General features: G+C 39.9%; 2 protein-coding genes across 2 annotated transcripts; both read left to right on the top strand.

The window, feature by feature from the left end:
- The first annotated feature begins 1170 nt into the window (after positions 1-1170).
- Positions 1171-2866, top strand: LOC145818902 (uncharacterized). Its single transcript, XM_082912926.1, has 5 exons — positions 1171-1807; positions 1894-1949; positions 2041-2462; positions 2569-2661; positions 2848-2866. Exons 1-5 carry the CDS (start codon positions 1171-1173, stop codon positions 2864-2866), a joined length of 1227 nt encoding a protein of 408 aa, XP_082769052.1.
- Positions 2867-2933: 67 nt separating this feature from the next.
- LOC145818903 (putative WRKY transcription factor 7) lies at positions 2934-5495 on the top strand. Its single transcript, XM_082912927.1, has one exon. It carries the CDS (start codon positions 2937-2939, stop codon positions 3705-3707), a length of 771 nt encoding a protein of 256 aa, XP_082769053.1. The 5' UTR covers positions 2934-2936; the 3' UTR covers positions 3708-5495.
- Positions 5496-17351: the final 11856 nt, after the last annotated feature.

Below are 17351 nucleotides of genomic sequence, written 5' to 3'. Positions count from 1 at the left end.
TAAAATAAAACACAAAAAAAAAAAAAAAATAATCAACCCAACTTACCTAGACCTAGGTCGAACAGCAACCAGCTGTGAAGGAGGAGTTCGTCGTCGTCTCTCGTCTCGAACAGTAGCTCCACGGTCGTCGATCAGGTTCGTCCCTCTCTCTCTCCCTTTCGCTCCCTCTCTGTCTGCCTCTCGCTCGATCTCACTCTCTCTCTCTCTCTCTCTCTCTCTCTCTCTCCCTCTCCCTCTCCCTCTCCCTCTCGCTCGATCTGTCTAGTCTGGGTGGAGATGGACAGATCTCGATCTCATCTCCCCCCTCTCGGTCGATCTCTCTCTCAACCTCCCTTTTATCTATATCGTCTGTCTTTGCAGTCACATATTTATTTATATTTATTTTTTATTTTTTATTTTTTGTATGTATACTCTGTAAATAAAATAAAATAAAATAAATCAAATAAGATATATAAAAAAAAAAAAAAAACTTTGTATGTATTCAGTATTACCTGATAAAACAAAATAAATCAAATAAGGTAAAAAAAAACTTATTAATAAATAAATAAATAAACTTATTAATAAACTTTGTAAAATTATTGATAAATCAAATAAGGTAAAAAAACTTATTAATAAATAAATAAATAAACTTATTAATAAACTTTGTAAACTTAATCTTGGCCATCAATAAATAAATAAACTTATTGATAAATAAATGAACTTTGTAAATTTTTTCCCCCTTAATTTGAATTGCATTATGGTTGTTATGGGTGATGCTATATTGTTGAAATTTAATTGAATTGATGAATTTTTTGTTATGGGTGATGCATTATGGTTGTTATGGGTGATGCTACATTAATGTTTTGTTTTATTTGTTTACCAAAATTATAAATTTTAGGAAATGAGTTTGGGTACGGGAAGTTTAGGTTCAACAAGTGGTACACCAATGGAAGAAGGTGATCATGCTCCTCTTTGGTGTTATGTTACAAAACTAGAAAAAATGGGAGAAGGAGGTGGTAATACTAGGTTTAAATGCAATTACTGTCAAAATGAGTACAAGGGGTCATACTTTAGGGTCAAGGCACATTTGTTAAAACTTTCTGGCAATGGGATTAGAGTGTGCCCCAAAGTGACTCCACAACACCTTGTTGAAATGCAAGGAAAATTGAAGAAGCTGAGAAAAGGTTAAAGATGGCTATGCCTAATAAAGTTCTTTTACCACCTTCCACTTGCCAATCTACTTCAATAGGTTCAGGGCCTTTAGATACTGGAGGATTTAGGATGGAGGGGTATGAGCCAAGAAAAAGAAAGACTACTGGAACTTCTGCTCTAGAAAAGGCATTCAACCCAGTTATTCGGGAACAACTGCATTCTGAGATTGCTCGCATGTTTTATTTAGCGGGGTTACCTTTTCATTTATCAAGGAACCCATATTATGTTAGTGCATTTCAATTTGCTGCCAACAATCCAATTCCTGGTTATGTACCACCCGGTTATAACTTGCTGAGGACTACATTGCTTCAAAAGGAAAGGGCTAATGTAGAGAGGTTGTTGGAGCCAACTAGAGCATCATGGAAGGAAAAAGGGTTGAGTATTGTTTCAGATGGATGGACTGATTTTCAAAAAAGGCCCCTTGTTAATTTTATGGGAGCATCAGAAGCTGGGTTAGTGTTCTTGAAAGCTGTTAATTGTGAAGGTGAGCATAAAGACAAGTTTTTTATTTCCAACTTAATTAGTCAAGCAATTGAAGAAGTTGGACATCAGAATGTCATTCAAGTCATTACAGATAATGCTCTCGTGTGTAGTGCAGCTGGTTTACTCATTGAAAGTAAGTACCCGAATATCTTTTGGACACCATGTGTAGTTCACACACTGAATCTTGCTCTTAAGAACATTTGTGCTCAAAGGAAACAGGGGGTAATGCTTTTGCTTATGATGAATGTCACTGGATCACACTTTGTGTTGATGATGTGATGTTTATCAAAAACTTCATCATGAACCATTCCATGCGGCTAGCTATTTTCAATGAATTCGTACCCTTGAAGTTGCTTGCTGTTGCAGACACGTTTCGCATCTACCATTGTCATGCTCAAAAGGTTTAAACTTATAAAGCATGGCCTCCAATCAATGGTTATTAGTGACCAGTGGGTTTCTTACAAAGAAGACAATGTTGGGAAAGCAGCATCTGTGCAGGAAAAATTATTGAATGATGTGTGGTGGGATAAGATTGATTACATTTTGTCTTTTACATTGCCTATCTATGAGATGCTTAGGTTTTGTGAGATTGACAAACCATGCCTTCACTTAGTCTATGAAATGTGGGACACCATGATTGAAAAGGTGAAGGCAAGCATCTTTAGGCATGAAGGGAAGCTAGATCATGAGGAATCAATCTTTTATTCCGTTGTGCACAATATACTAGTTGAGAGGTGGGCCAAAAGTAACACTCCTCTTCATTGCCTTGCACATTCTTTGAATCTGAGGTAATAACTTAATTCATACTTTTACTAATTACATTTTTTGTTGACATTTGTCTTTTAATATGAATAACATAATTTAATTTTGAAACTTTCTAATGTTGTAATCTAGGTATTATAGTTCAACGTGGCTCAATGAAAATCCCAATTGTGTCCCTCCTCATAGGGACGAAGAAATTTCAAGTATGAGAAACAAGTGCTTCAAGTATAAGACCTTAGTATTTCTTGCTTCACCGGCGGGCGGCAACCTCGCCTTGGCCGCCCGCTGGACCTCAACCTAGTCCGCTAGAATTTTCAACACATACCACAAACACATACCTGAAACTCTTCTTTCTTTGTTTCCTCATCTTCATCTTCACTAATTTCTTTCTCTGTGGTCTTCTCTATCCAGAGGTAGATTGAGTAGTTAATGAGCTCAGAGTGCCTCTTCACAAGTTCCTTCAACTTGGACATACTCCCTGCATTGGGGTTGGCGGATGCATGATCATCCCTACCAAAATCATGAGAGAGAGTGTTGAGAAGCTCATTAGACTTCTTTCTCAGTCTCAACAACAACAACAGAGACAAGAGGGTCAATTATCAGCTAATTCAGAGCAGAGATCGACTATGGAGATAGAGATGGACTGTAGAGCAGTTGCTGATGTGGCTGTAACCAAGTTCAAGCGAGTCATTTCTCTTCTGGGTCGGACTAGAACCGGCCATGCCCGGTTCAGAGGAGCCCCTCTGGCGTTACCGGTTCAAAACCAGAACAGAGACTCCAAAGAAGTCTCTGAATCGACTAGAATCTATTGCCCGAGACCAATCCAACAAGTTCCTCTCGCTGTTCCTCACCCAAATTCTCACCACCACCATCTTCAATCTCAGCACGACCACCTCATGATCGTGAAAAATGGGGTTATTGATCGGAAAGACTCGGCGTCGAAATCAATTAATTTCTCCTCATATTCGCCGGCGATTTCCGGCGCCACCACCTCGTTCATGTCGTCTTTGACGGGAGACACCGACAGCAAGCAACTTTCGTCGTCGTCGGCGTTTCAGATTTCGAATCTGTCGCAGGTTTCCTCTGCGGGAAAACCGCCCTTGTTGAAGAGAAAGTGCAGTTCGTCGGAAAACGCAGCCTCCGGCAAGTGCAGTGGCTCTTCCGGCCACTGCCATTGTTCCAAGAGAAGAAAGCTGAGGCTGAAGAGGGTTTGTGATGTCGGCAGAGGAGCAGACATCATCATACACAAAAAAGAGAGAAATATCTTTTAAAATATTCTCCACTCAAAACCATCATCACATTTTCCACCGCCCAACTTTTCTTTGAACCTCAACTTTTTATCTTTTATTTAAAACAAAAAAAAAAAAACAAAAAAAAAAACAAAAACAAACAAACAAACAAACACAACCACACCCACAGTGGGATTTTTCTTTTCCCTTCTCTACTCTACTGCAGGTCTCTTCTTCTTACTTTTATCTTGGGTGTCCCGTGCCAGTCCGGTCTCCGTGCTTCCTAGACCATCAAGCAAGTTGCCTCCTCCCTGCTCCTCCACTACAGCATATGGTGGCCCTCCAAATCGGAACATCACGGTGGCCTTCCGCTTCAGCTCCTTGTTTTCTGTCTTTAGCACACTTATCTCTGCTCGCGCATCCTTATACATGCGTTGGAGCAGAGCCAGCTGAGAGTTTAACTGTTGCACCTCATTTGTCCTGCTCTGCAGCCGGTGCGACAAGTTTGTGACCGCAGTCATGGTTTCCACACATGACTTCAGAGTATACTGATTGGCCTCAATATCAGTTTGCACCGCCATTTTTTGCTCCACCGACCGCATCGGAAAGTTCAACGGAGCAAAACCAGAGGTGTTTGGTTGAGGTTCACTGGCCACCGCACCAGTTATTTCTCTTGTGGACTCGTTCAGTTCTGGAAAGAGCGTGAGCAGACCACGGGAAGAGGAGGCCATGTTCTGGGTAGCTGGACGGGAAGAAGAGGCCATGTTGCTGAGTGTTTCAGAGACGGGTTGGTTACAGAGTATTACAGAGTTTCTCTCTCAGCAAAGGAAGAGTTTTTTCAGAGGATTTTCCGAAGTTTTTTGTCTGCCTCAGCCTCAGCATCAACCTTGGTTAAATAGCGAGGCAGCCACGCGTATCGCGCGCCACTTGACGCCAGACGACAAACGGGCGCGCCAGCCAAGGCACTCACGTGCCTCGCCATCATGTCCGGCACATCTTTTTATGACTTGGGCTCGCCTTTTGATGGCACGCCTTTTTATGGATTGGGCACGCCTTTTGATGGCACGCCTTTTGAAAGATTGGGCACACCTTTTGAGGGTGCGACTTTTTAAGGGTCCGACAAGACTCTGTAAACTGTCCCGACATTGATTCCGGTTAGCTCCTTCATGGGTCCGACAAGACTCTGTAAACTGTCCCGACATTGATTCCGGTTAGTTTCTACAAGGGTCCAGCAAGACTCCGTAAACTGTCACCACAACTGTCACAACATTGTCTGCTGCCACGGTCCGACATGACCCCATAAACTGTCTTCTACATCGGTCTGACACCGCCATCCAGTGTCCTCTACACCGTTATGACACCACCATACAGTGTCCTCTACATGGTTATGACACCCCCATACAGTGTCCTCTACAACGTTATGACACCACCATCCAGTGTCTTCACCAATGGTTTGACACGACCATACAGTGTCTCTTATCCTCTTTTATTTTTATGTATTTTCTTGTTTTGTTACTCTCTCCAAACTCAAGTTGGTTAGTTCCTATCCCCCTTGAGTTTGCGGGGGGCTGTTAAAATCCACCTACTCTCCACCTACTTCACCCACTTAAACCTACTCCACTAAACCTAACCCACTACACCACTACCACCTCACCTACTCCACTAAACCTAACCCACTACACCACTACCACCTCCACTTCACCTACTCCTTACCTACTACACACTCACCCTCTTCTATATATAGGAATCATGAATCATTGTAATACAATATATCAACAAATCAATCAATAATACATAAAATTTATTCTCTATCTATCAATTTATTTCTTACAAAATACTTTCCAAATTTAGAGGAGAGAAGGGTTGTAAATGTGGAATATGCCAAGTTTTCAGGAGGTTTGGATATGTTTGGAGATTTTGACTCAAAGATTGATAGAGGAGTATTGGATCCACTTATTTGGTGGTTTACACGTGGGTCTCCTGCTCCTATGCTTCAATCTTTAGCATTAAAATTTCTTGGCCTGCCATGTTCCTCATCATGCTGTGAAAGGAATTGGAGCACCTACTCCTTTATTCACTCCATGAAAAGAACAAAATGACACCACAACGTGCTGAAAATTTGGTTTTTGTGCACAACAATCTTCGTCTCCTATCAAGGAGAAGTCGACAGTACACTGAAGGAGAATCCAAGTTATGGGATGTTGGTGGAGATGCTTTTGATTCATTGGAGGGTGCAGACTTACTTGAAATTGCAAGTCCTTCTCTTGATGAACCAGATATGGAAGCTGTGATATTCATTGATGAAGGGGAACAAGTTGAAGCTATTAACCTTGAAGACTCTTAGCTTCATAGGAATCTTTCTTTTTTTATCAAGTTGTCTTTTGCTTTAAGTTTTATTTTTATGTATGCTACATTATTAAAAATTGTTGAAGTTTTATTTTATGTATGCTACATTACTAAAAATTGTAAAAATATTATTTTTTATGAACGTATCCCTGCCGTATCCGTATCCGTATCCGTATCCGTATCCGTGCATCCTAGCCTCCAATTGATCTCCAAAATCTGTAGAACACTTCCTAATGAAGGATAGATCACTCTGATACCAAGTTAGAATGAATAATGAAGAAATTTAGGGTCAAGGTTTATAGGGTTGAAGAGGAGGAGGAGGAGGAGAAGAAGAAGAAGAAGAAGAAGAGGAAGAGCGATTTTATATATCTAGAATTAAAATATTAACTTTACATCGGCAAAATATATATGCAAACCCTAACATAGTGAAATGACCATCATACCCTCAATTTAAGTAAATATTAACAAAAGGACAATAAAGAAATAAACTAGAAAATAACTATTCTAACAATGGCTATTAACCTCCTTTTAAGGGGAGTTACTTGTTTGGACGCACAAAAGAATTGAATAACCTGTGCATAGAATTGACATGGCCTTGATTGGTTGGGTTGGTTTAGTTCTAGCAGATGTTCAGTTGGGTTAAAAAATCCCAAAACTGATCAAATTGGTTTGCTTCTTCAGTTAGCAATTGGGTAACCCCAAATAACTCATAAACCAACCACTTCTATATTTTCAGAACTAGCATATGTTTGGTTGGGTCCAAAAGTCCCAGAACTGAGCAAATTGGTTTGGTTTACAAATGTAATGAGAATTACATCAATCTGAACAATCAACTTGGTTATTAGTAAGAAGGGTATTATTGTAATCTTCTACATCAGAATAAATATTAAAAGAACATGAAGGGAACCCTAGTTCTTGTTCTCTCTTTTTCATATTTGTGCCTTTTTTCTCCAATCTCTTCTCTCTTCTTTCATTAATTCTTCATGGTATCAGAGTTTAGGCTTGGTCTAAGGATCTTGATTGTTCAGGGTTGAGGAGACGCTATTGAGGTAAGCCAAAAAAAAAAAAAAACTTCTCTATGGTCGACTAGGGTAGTCCTTTCACCCTATATTGTTTGTTTTTCCATTGAATAGGCCTTGCTAGGATTTGCCAGTTTCAGCTACCGGAGTTGTTTCAGTGCATCAATCTTGTTTCTCTCAATCCCTAAGGGGTCGACTAACAATAGAGACTCAGTACCCTTGGGTCTTGAGTAGTGGTGAATTATTTTTTGGTGGTATGCGGGTGGTGGCCTTGTCTTGGTGTCTCCTAGTATTCACTGAGCAATGTTTTGGTTTTTCTGGTTGTTTTTTGGTCTCAACAACCTTCTTGTTGGGTGATATTTGTCAAATTGTTACCTAATCATGTCAGAAGGAAGTGTGGTGTCTCAACCACTTGTTAGTGTTGCTCACCAAATTGTCACGGATATTCCCACTTTACAGATTACCACTATAAAGCTTAATGGCCGTAATTATTTGTCTTGGTCTCAATCAACCAAGTTATATATCAAAACTGGGGGGGAAATGGGGTATGTTACTGGCAAAGTTGTACAACCAAAAGCTGATGACCCTTTATGATCAATGGGATATTGAGAATTCCACAATTATGTCTTAGATCCTCTGCATCCACTGCTTTTGCCTAGTCAGGTAATACTTCTCTGGCCTTAAGTGCTTCCTGTCAATTCTCATATTTCCCTTGGATCATTGACTTCGAGGCTTCTGATCATATTACTAGTTTGTCCAATTTGTTCTCCTCGTATATTCCTTGCTCAAGACAAGTTAAACTAGCTAATAATTCTCTTGCCTGTGTCTGGCAAAGGTTCCATCCTTGTTACTCCTTTTATGTTTTTGTCTTCTGTGTTACATGTTCCTATTGCTCTTCATAAAGGTGTGCGGTCATGTACTCTGTAAGAAATAATGTATAGAGAAAGAGAGAGAATAAATTGTATGTATTATTATTGATTGATGTAATGTTATATCAATTACAATGATTCATGATTCCTATATATAGAAGAGGGTGAGTGTGTAGTAGGTAAGGAGTAGGTGAAGTGGAGGCGGTAGTGGTGTAGTGGGTTAGGTTTAGTGGAGTAGGTGAGGTGGTAGTGGTGTAGTGGGTTAGGTTTAGTGGAGTAGGTTTAAGTGGGTGAAGTAGGTGGAGAGTAGGTGGATTTTAACAGCCCCCCGCAAACTCAAGGGGGAGAGAAACTAACCAACTTGAGTTTGGAGAGAGTAACAAAACAAGAAAATACATAAAAATAAAAGAGGATAGGTGACACTGTATGGTCGTGTCAGACCATTGGTGAAGACACTGGATGGTGGTGTCATAACGTTGTAGAGGACACTATATGGGGGTGTCATAACGTTGTAGAGGACACTGGATGGCGGTGTCATAACGGTGTAGAGGACACTGGATGGCGGTGTCAGACCGATGTAGAAGACAGTTTATGGGGTCATGTCGGACCGTTGTAGCAGATAATGCTGTGACAGTTGTTGTGACAGTTTACGGAGTCTTGCTGGACCCTTGTAGAAACTAACCGGAATCAATGTCGGGACAGTTTACAGAGTCTTGTCGGACCCATAAAGGAGTTAACCGGAATCAATGTCGGGACAGTTTACAGAGTCTTGTCGGACCCATGAAGGAGCTAACCGGAATCAATGTCGGGACAGTTTACAGAGTCTTGTCGGACCCTTAAAAAGTCGCACCCTCAAAAGGTGTGCCCAATCCATAAAAAGGCGTGCCATCAAAAAGCGTGCCCAATTCATAAAAAGATGTGCCATCAAAAGGCGTGCCATCAAAAGGCGCGCCCACTTCATCAAAAGACGTGCCCGACAGGAAGCGTCGAGCCATCAAAAGGGGCGCCTGACACGCGGCGATGCACGTGATTGACAGAGCGCGTGTCGGCCTCGTCGTCTCTGTCTTTATAAACCAAAGCGAAGTCTGAGGCTTGGAAGCATAACAAACCAGTTGAAACCTCTTCGTTCTCTGTAACATTCTGTAACCAACCCTTCTCTGAAACACTCAGCAACCCAAAAACATGGCTTCTTCTTCCCGTTCAGCTACCCAGAACATAGCCTCTTCTTCCCGTGGTCTGCTCACTCTCTTTCCCGACCTCAACGAGTCAACAAGAGAGATAACTGGTGCGGTGGCCTGTGAACCTCAACCAAACACCTCTGGTTTTGCTCCGTTGAACTTTCCGATGCGGTCGGTGGAGCAAAAAATGGCAGTGCAAACGGATATTGAAGCTAATCAGTATACATTGAAGTCCTGTGTTGAAACTATGACTGCGGTGACAAACTTGTCTAACCGGCTGCAGAGTAGGGCAAATGAGGTGCAGCAGTTAAACTCCCAGCTGGCTCTGCTCCAACGCATGTATAAGGATGCGCGAGCAGAGATAAGTGTGCTAAAGGCGGAAAATAAGGAGCTGAAGCGGAAGGCCACCGTTATGTTCCGATTTGGAGGGCCGCCATATGCTGCAGTGGAGGAGCAGGGAGTAGTGATCGTGCCCAGTGGAGTGGGAAACACGGAGGCAACACCGTCAAGGGCCGCCCAGGACGGAGGCAAGAAGAAAAGACCGGCGGAATAGGCGAAAAAGTGAGATCGGTGGGTGGCCGTCTGCAGAAAAGAAAACAAATCTTGTGGTTGTTTTTTTTTTTTTTTTTTTTTTTTTTTTTTTTTTTTTTTTTTTTTTTTTGGTGTAAAATGGTGATCGGGGTGAGCCCCAACATGAATAAAATAAGGGAAGGTTTGGTGTGCAAATTTGTATTGTTTTTTTTTTTTTTTTTTTTTTTTTATAAATATATATATATATTCTATATATTCTAGTGGGATGAATGATGAGTTGTATGAAACGATGGGAACAAGTCCATGTGGGTTAGGGAATGGCGATGATAATGTGTTGTGGGTGGTGGAAAAAGTAAAGTGAGAGAGAGACACACTGTAACATATTAACATAGTTTATCTTAGGTTTACCGGCACATTCCTTTTCTGAAGATATGCATTCCAGCTCAAACCACTTCAAATAATTCACAAATCTCATCATCACCTCACGTGATAAAAGACAAATTTGCAGCTGTAACACTGCCCAACATGGGTGAACAGTTGGTTGATAAAAGTCCTTTGGTGAAGTGATGGCGAATCATCCTCACTCTTGAGCCCCTCCATTACACCAACTTTGGTACCGTTTACCTTGGAAGGGGCTTGTGCATTGGCCTTAACCTGCAAACCCCCAGTGGCAGCAGATTTTGATTTAATCCCTCGTGCATCCACATTTGCTGGAGGTCCTCCAAGCTTGCTGGATGTCTTGGCACCAGAATCGGGTGGAGGAGATGCAACTGGAAAAAATGCAGAAGTAGCGGCGGTAGCAACCATTATGAAAAATCTATCACCAAGCTGAGAAGAATCTGGAAGAGCACGGTAGAAAACGTCAGAAATTGGATGTTTTGGTGGCAGATTCGAAGCTGTCGGAGTGCGGAAAAGCAGTTGAGAATTGCGTGATTAGTGAAGGTCGTTTGGTGGAGAACGGTGAATCAGAGACAACGTCTGCGAAACAGTGTGCATCTCCGACTTCAAATGTGACAAACGAGCCTGAGGTGGCTCAGAAATGCCCTAAGGAGGAGAGATATGGAAGACGCTGTGGCCATTCACCCCTTGCTTTGCCGCCGGAGTAGTCAGAATCCGGCGGATTTGCACTTTTTCGGCGTTTACGACGGCCACGGTTGCTCACATGTGGCGATGAAGTGCAAAGATCGATTGCACGAGATAGTGAGAGACGAGCTCGAAAGCCACGAAGAAGATTCGTGGAAGAAAATGATGGAGCGAAGTTTCTCTTCTTGCAGAGTTACGGCTGTGGAGAGTGGAAGGTATGTGTAGAAAATTCCAGCGGGCAGCAAAGGCAAAGGTGTCGGCCGGCTGCCCGCCGGTGAGAAAGAAATACAGGCTTAAATCTTATCGCTCTGATACCATGTAAGAAATAATGTATAGAGAAAGAGAGAGAATAAATTGTATGTATTATTATTGATTGATGTAATGTTATATCAATTACAATGATTCATGATTCCTATATATAGAAGAGGGTGAGTGTGTAGTAGGTAAGGAGTAGGTGAAGTGGAGGTGGTAGTGGTGTAGTGGGTTAGGTTTAGTGGAGTAGGTGAGGTGGTAGTGGTGTAGTGGGTTAGGTTTAGTGGAGTAGGTTTAAGTGGGTGAAGTAGGTGGAGAGTAGGTGGATTTTAACATACTCAATATCCTATCTCTAATTTTATTTCCTTGCATCATCTATCACCATCTTATCATGCTTTTGCATCCCTGTTGTCTTCTGTGTCTGTTACACATAATGTCTAAGAAGCACTCATAGATCCCAAGTGGAAAAATGTGTGAAGAAATGAATGCTCTAAGGAAAAATAATACTTGGGAGTTGGTTGAATTACCTGACGGCAAGAAGCCAATTGGATGTAAGTAAGTGTTCACTATGAAACATAAGGCAAATTGTTGGGAGATATAAAGGCTAGACTAGTGGCCAAGGGATATACTCAAACCTACATAATTGATTATCAAGAGACCTTTGCTCCAATGGCAAAGATGAATTCCATTCGAGTCATTCTTTTGTAGGTAGCTAACCTAGGTTAGCCTCTTCAGCAACTTGACGTAAAAAATACCTTTCTCCATAGTGACTTGGAAGCGGAAGTGTATATGGATATCCCTCTTGGATTCCCACCCACTTGGTTTGAGAGATTTACCAAAGCTATGCTCATGTTTGGGTATTGTCAATGTCAAGTTGATTATACCTTGTTTGTCAAACATTTATCACATGAGAGAATAACTGCGCTGATAGTGGATGTCGATGACATTGTATTGACTGAGGATGACATAGCGGAGATGGAAAATTTGAAGAATTTCTTGGCTAAGGATTTGAAATAAAGGACTTGGGAGAATTAAAGTACTTCTTGGGTATTGAGGTTGCTCGATCTCGATATGGTGCTTTTATCTATCAATGCAAGTATGCGCTTGATCTTTTTAAGGAGACTGGGATATTGGGATGTAACTGGTGGACACTCCCATTGAACAAAATCATATACTGGGGGATAGTGAAAGTGATACTCCTATTGATATGGGTCGTTATCATAGACTTGTTGGTAGACTTATTTACCTTTCAATCACTCATCTTGACTTAGCATACACAGTTAGTGTGCTTAGTCAGTTTATGTATTCACCTCGTGAAGTTCATATGGAGGCTGTATATAGGATTCTCTGCGGTACTTGAAGTCATCACCTAGTAGAGGTATTTTGTTTTCAAAACATGATGATCTGCAGATAGAAGCCTATATTGATGTAGATTGGGCGGGATCCATCACCAACAGGAGATGCAATTTAGGGTACTACACTTTTGTAGGTGCTAATTTCATGACATGACGTAGCAAGTAGTCTATAGGTTCTAGGTCAAGAGTGAAGGCAGAATTTCAATCAATGGCTCATGGAATATGTGAATTGTTGTGGTTGAAGTTACTTCTGAAGGTTTTGATAAGAAAATTCCGATGGAACTGTATTGTGACAATAAAGTTGCTATTAACATTGCCCACAACCCAGTTCAACATGATAGGACCAAACATGTAGAGGTTGATAGACATTTCATCAAAGAAAAGTTGAATGAGGGTGTAATTTGTACCCGTGTTTGTCAAGACGGGAGATCAACTTGCAGATATTTTGATTGAGTGTCTAGTATACTGTTTCACTTTGTTCTTGACAAGTTGAGCATTCGCAATATCTTTCCCCAACTTGAGGGGGAGTATTGGTTATTAGTAGGAAGGGTATTAATGTAAAAAGGGAACCCTAGTTCTCATTTTCTCTGTCATCTGTGCCCCTTTCTCTCATCTCTACTCTCTTCTCCTTTCATTAATTCTTCACAACTGTGTGAGAACGTCCAACAACACATGCCCGTAAGCCCAACATCAGCCATCACAACTTCGAACACAAGAAAGAGCTCCATAACGGAGAAGAAATAAATAACTTAAGAAATAGCTCACAAATGTGAAGACATTATCAATTTTTGCATTTGGCAAGGATCGACTCCTTGATCTCTCAGTTGAGAGTGTACAAGTGTGCACGACTGAATTAACCAGTTGGTTGATTGATTCCCTCTTTTATTCTGTCCCTTATCATCAATCCACTCATCCCTCTCTCACCCTCCTTTCCCTTTCAATTCCCTTCCCTTCTTCATTTTGCTCCTGTTAACATCTTTCAAGCTATTAATTTCAAGATTGGATATCCTTCGTAGTTTTAATGATTTCATTATGAACAATAGTTATCTAGTAGAAGATTTATAATTTTTTTTGGCTGAAACTGTTTAGTGGCTAATTTAATTTCATTGGTGTTCCATAATCTTCTTTTTTACAGATAGAACTCAAGTCATCATTGTAATGAACATCTGATTGAAAACCTTTCTTTCTTTTATGAGAGTTTTTTTTCTTCTAAAAAAAGCAACGGTTTGCTTTGTTAGCACCATTGTATCAGGGCTTTCTGGAATTCCCCTCTAAGATCGAAAGATGTGTTCCTTGGCTCATGCTTCAGGCCCTGTCAACAAGGCATGATTCCATTGTTTCTTCTAGAGTCTTTCACATAATTTTTTTTGGCAAGTACCTATAGTATAGTGTTGCGAGGCTTCAAGACAAGTTCATTATTACTTTTCTATATAATAGGGTATTTTTGGAATTCAATTTTCCCATTTTGGTGTGTACGTAATCATTTACAGGATTTAGGATGTGGGCTGACCTTACTAGCTGGGGACCTGGGGTAAATCTGATAGGTAACACGGTGGTTTTTGTTGACATTTTACTTGGCTTTCTATGTTTGAGCCTTTAAGAAACTGATGTATTTGGCATTGTTTCTTTTTAATGTATGCATCTCGATGAAGTGCAAGTCCCTAAAATTGTTGGTATGATTGTTTACGCATTTATGCCTCGTAGGCTTCTATACTTTGGTAGCTTCATGGCCAATAGTGATCAAAAAACTTTGGGAGGCAAATGATAACAGGCAGAATTTGTTGAATAAGGTGATGTCACATGGGAGAGTAAAATTTATTGAGTGGCTGGCTGCAAGGAAATGTTGACAATGTTGTCTACTGTCACCTAGTTTGCTTGTGTTTTTGGTTGGGATATAGATAAATATGCAGGATTATTAAGTGGATAATGAAGGTCAGTTTGAGGTGATGAACTGAAGGGATACATAATGTTTTGATTGACGAAAAGGCTTGATGAGGTCACTAGGTCATTCTTGGAAAGTTTGAAGGCAAAAAGATTGAACTAAGAATTATAGTAAGAATCATTGGAAGTTGCTTAAATCAGAAGGTTCGAAAAGGGGTGTGGTGAAAGAACAAACAGAAACACATTGCAGGGATGAATGGCCAAAGGATGTTTTGTTACACAATATTCCTGCTGTTGATTGCATCATTATCAAGAAATTCAACACTATCATGAAAAAAGATTGGCGTCCCACTCACTTAACTACCACTGAAAAATCAAGGTTGATTTTTCTCGAAGGGAGTATGATGTGGACCTTAGAAACCCTAACCAATTGTATATTTGAAGAAAACAGAGGCTCAAAATTTGCTTGATTCAAAGCAAGCCCTACTTGGGTGCTGTAAATTTGTTATTTCACAATTTTTGGAGCCCATTTCTTTAAGCTTTGGCTAGTAACAAGTTTTTAGTTGGTTTTTGTAATAAAGTTTGGCTGGTATCAATTCTTAGCTTTCACAGGCTTCTGTTTGTGGGTTTACTTATTTGTTTGGGTAGTTTGGTGGCTCTACACATCCAGGTCAATGTTTTACTTGGCTCTCAACTTTAGTTGAAAATTCATATTTGTTTGCTTTGAAGTATGACTTTTGGTGTGTAAACAAAGCTGAGATGAGCCATGTACAGTGGTGCCAAAACTCAGCTTGCTCACATTTACGTCTTGTTTCAATTCTGTTCATTCAAGCTTGAGCCCTACGTACAAGGGTCTGTTCAGTTATGGCTTGGTAATTTGTAAGGAAGCCTAAGTCGGTTAGGTAATTGCTACTAGAGAAGAGATTTGCAATTGTGTCTGTAATATGTATAATCAAATAAATACAGCACAAAGAGAATGCATGCAGAAGATATTGGATTAGCCGTTTAGCTGAAAAGAAAAGAAAGAAAAAGTAATTGCAGAAAGTTGATAATAAGAACATAAGTTACACATAGAAATCAATGGCTTTTAACTTCACTTTGCCCTCTATCTTTACATCTTCAGCTAATTGCAATCGAGGGTTTAGGTAACTGAGATACAGTTTTACAAACCTTAGCCTATCAGTTTTGACTAATTGAATAATTGCATATGTTCTTGGGGGATAAACTTGAAAAGAGAAAATTTGACATTGTGTATACATATAATGATATGCAGGTTGCCTATCTGTGTGTGTGCAAATACTAAATTATGATAAATACCGACATATTCCTTCTGATTATTTTCTTAAATGGTTTGAAATTGACAATACTAAATTATGATAAATACCTACAAAAATTCTGTTCTATCTAGAAGTGGAAGACTAGTGGAAAGAACAGGAGGTAAAAGGTTTGGGTAATCTATACTATTTCATTTAGTTCCTTTTTTTCTTTTTTTTTTTTGCCCTTGTCATTCAGATGTAGACTGATATGTACATCCTTTTTAGCTCACATACTAGGTACCTACTCTTTACTCAATCTGCCCCTCCCATACTCCCATCCATTGGGGATTAAACTGAGTGTACTTTTGAGCAGTTTCATTCTAGGTGGAACCATGATTCTATCTCAACAGGAACATTGTTCAATCTCGAATCTTGTTTTCAATCACGGGATCGCAGTTCTGGAACAGAAACATCTATGAAGCACGGGCAACTTTCCGGACGTTGCGTACAGGTGTTCGACATGTGTCGGACACGGACACACGCTAGACACGCTCCGGTCACGTGTCGGACACACTGGAAAGAGTTGGACATGTTGGGACACCTGCAGACACGTTGGGACACGCTAAAGACATGCTAAGTACTATTTTTTCCCCAAAAAATAATAAATATATATGCATATAATAAAAATATATGTTTTGACATGTCCCTAACGTGTCGTGTCTTGTATTTTTTTGAAAATTTACGTGTCCGTATCGTGTCTGTGTTGTGTCACATGTCCGTATCCGTGCTCCTTGGGAAAACATCATCCTCAGTAGGTGACTCTTGCAACTTAGAGCCTAAACAACACAAGTAACTCATCTACCTGCTAAATGTTGGGGGTGTGCATCTGCTCTAATTCCCACTGCAATTGCCACATTCTTTGTGATAATGTTCATGGTAAACATCATCTAAATCAATTTGGGGCAGTAATGTCTTCTGAACCAATATGTGGTATTTTTCTCTTTTCCGATATTTTTTTTTTTTTTTTTCAGTTATCTTTCTTGAATTGGCTTCAACTTTGTTAAATGTTCCTACTTGTGCTCCTTTGAACGAATTTATTTATTTCCTACGAATTTCATGACTGCTTCAATTATTTATTTCCAGCACTGATGTGTGTTTTTGCATATTCCATGTGCAGAACTCTCTCATATTTGATGTGTGACCCCCCAGCCCCCCCCTGTGAGATCATTCCATTTCGGAGACCAGCTGCCACCCTCAACAATCTGTTCCTAATTGCCTGCCATTTTGTTAATGTAGATATGCCAAAAAACAAAAAACAAAAAACAAAAACAAAAAAAGCAAAAAAAAAACAAAAAAGCAAAAAACAAAAAAGAAAAGAAAAGAAGAAAAGAAGCAGATCGAGAGATGGTTATAGAGATTCAGTTTTTTCACAGATTCAAAGGAAACACTTAAGATTCAGTTTAGATGTTTGCTCGTCGGTGTAAATATGTCCAGCTTCCCCCCTTCCCTTTCGCCAAAAGAGAAGAAAAAAAGTATAAAATGTTATATGCTGACTTTGTTGTCCATTACTATTATAGAGTTTGCAAAATGTCATAAATGATATAGGGGAGTTTTTAAAATAAAATTAAAATTTTAACCTTGGATTTTAATTGCTTTGAACTTGAACTTTTAAATTAGTCCCAATTTAAATCAAAATTATATTTGTTGAATGATAAATTTGTCAATTTATCACCATGACTAGTAGATCCTCCATCTCACTGCCACAAGCTCAAAGATCGATGGTGGTTATGTGAACAGTAAGCATATATAACCGTCTTCTGAACCAATATATAAACATTTGCTCTACCCCCCATATTTTTTAGAACAGTAAGCTTATATATAGATGGTTATGATCTATTAGATGGGTTAATAAAGGC

This window comes from Camellia sinensis, unplaced genomic scaffold (genome assembly GCF_055761805.1).
Source record: "Camellia sinensis isolate YWXY unplaced genomic scaffold, ASM5576180v1 Unanchor643, whole genome shotgun sequence".
NCBI classification, from domain to species: Eukaryota; Viridiplantae; Streptophyta; class Magnoliopsida; order Ericales; family Theaceae; genus Camellia; species Camellia sinensis.
This window is presented reverse-complemented; position numbering and strand designations above follow the sequence as displayed.

Excerpts from the sequence above, each read along its gene's own strand:
- LOC145818902 (XM_082912926.1), top strand. The coding sequence starts at position 1,171 with ATGGCTATGCCTAATAAAGTTCTTTTACCACCTTCCACTTGCCAATCT. Across the intron at positions 1,808-1,893 it reads AGCTGGTTTACTCATTGAAA|GGGGTAATGCTTTTGCTTAT; the intron begins GTAAGTACCCGA and ends CAAAGGAAACAG. Across the intron at positions 2,463-2,568 it reads GCACATTCTTTGAATCTGAG|GTATTATAGTTCAACGTGGC; the intron begins GTAATAACTTAA and ends GTTGTAATCTAG.
- LOC145818903 (XM_082912927.1), top strand. The coding sequence starts at position 2,937 with ATGATCATCCCTACCAAAATCATGAGAGAGAGTGTTGAGAAGCTCATT.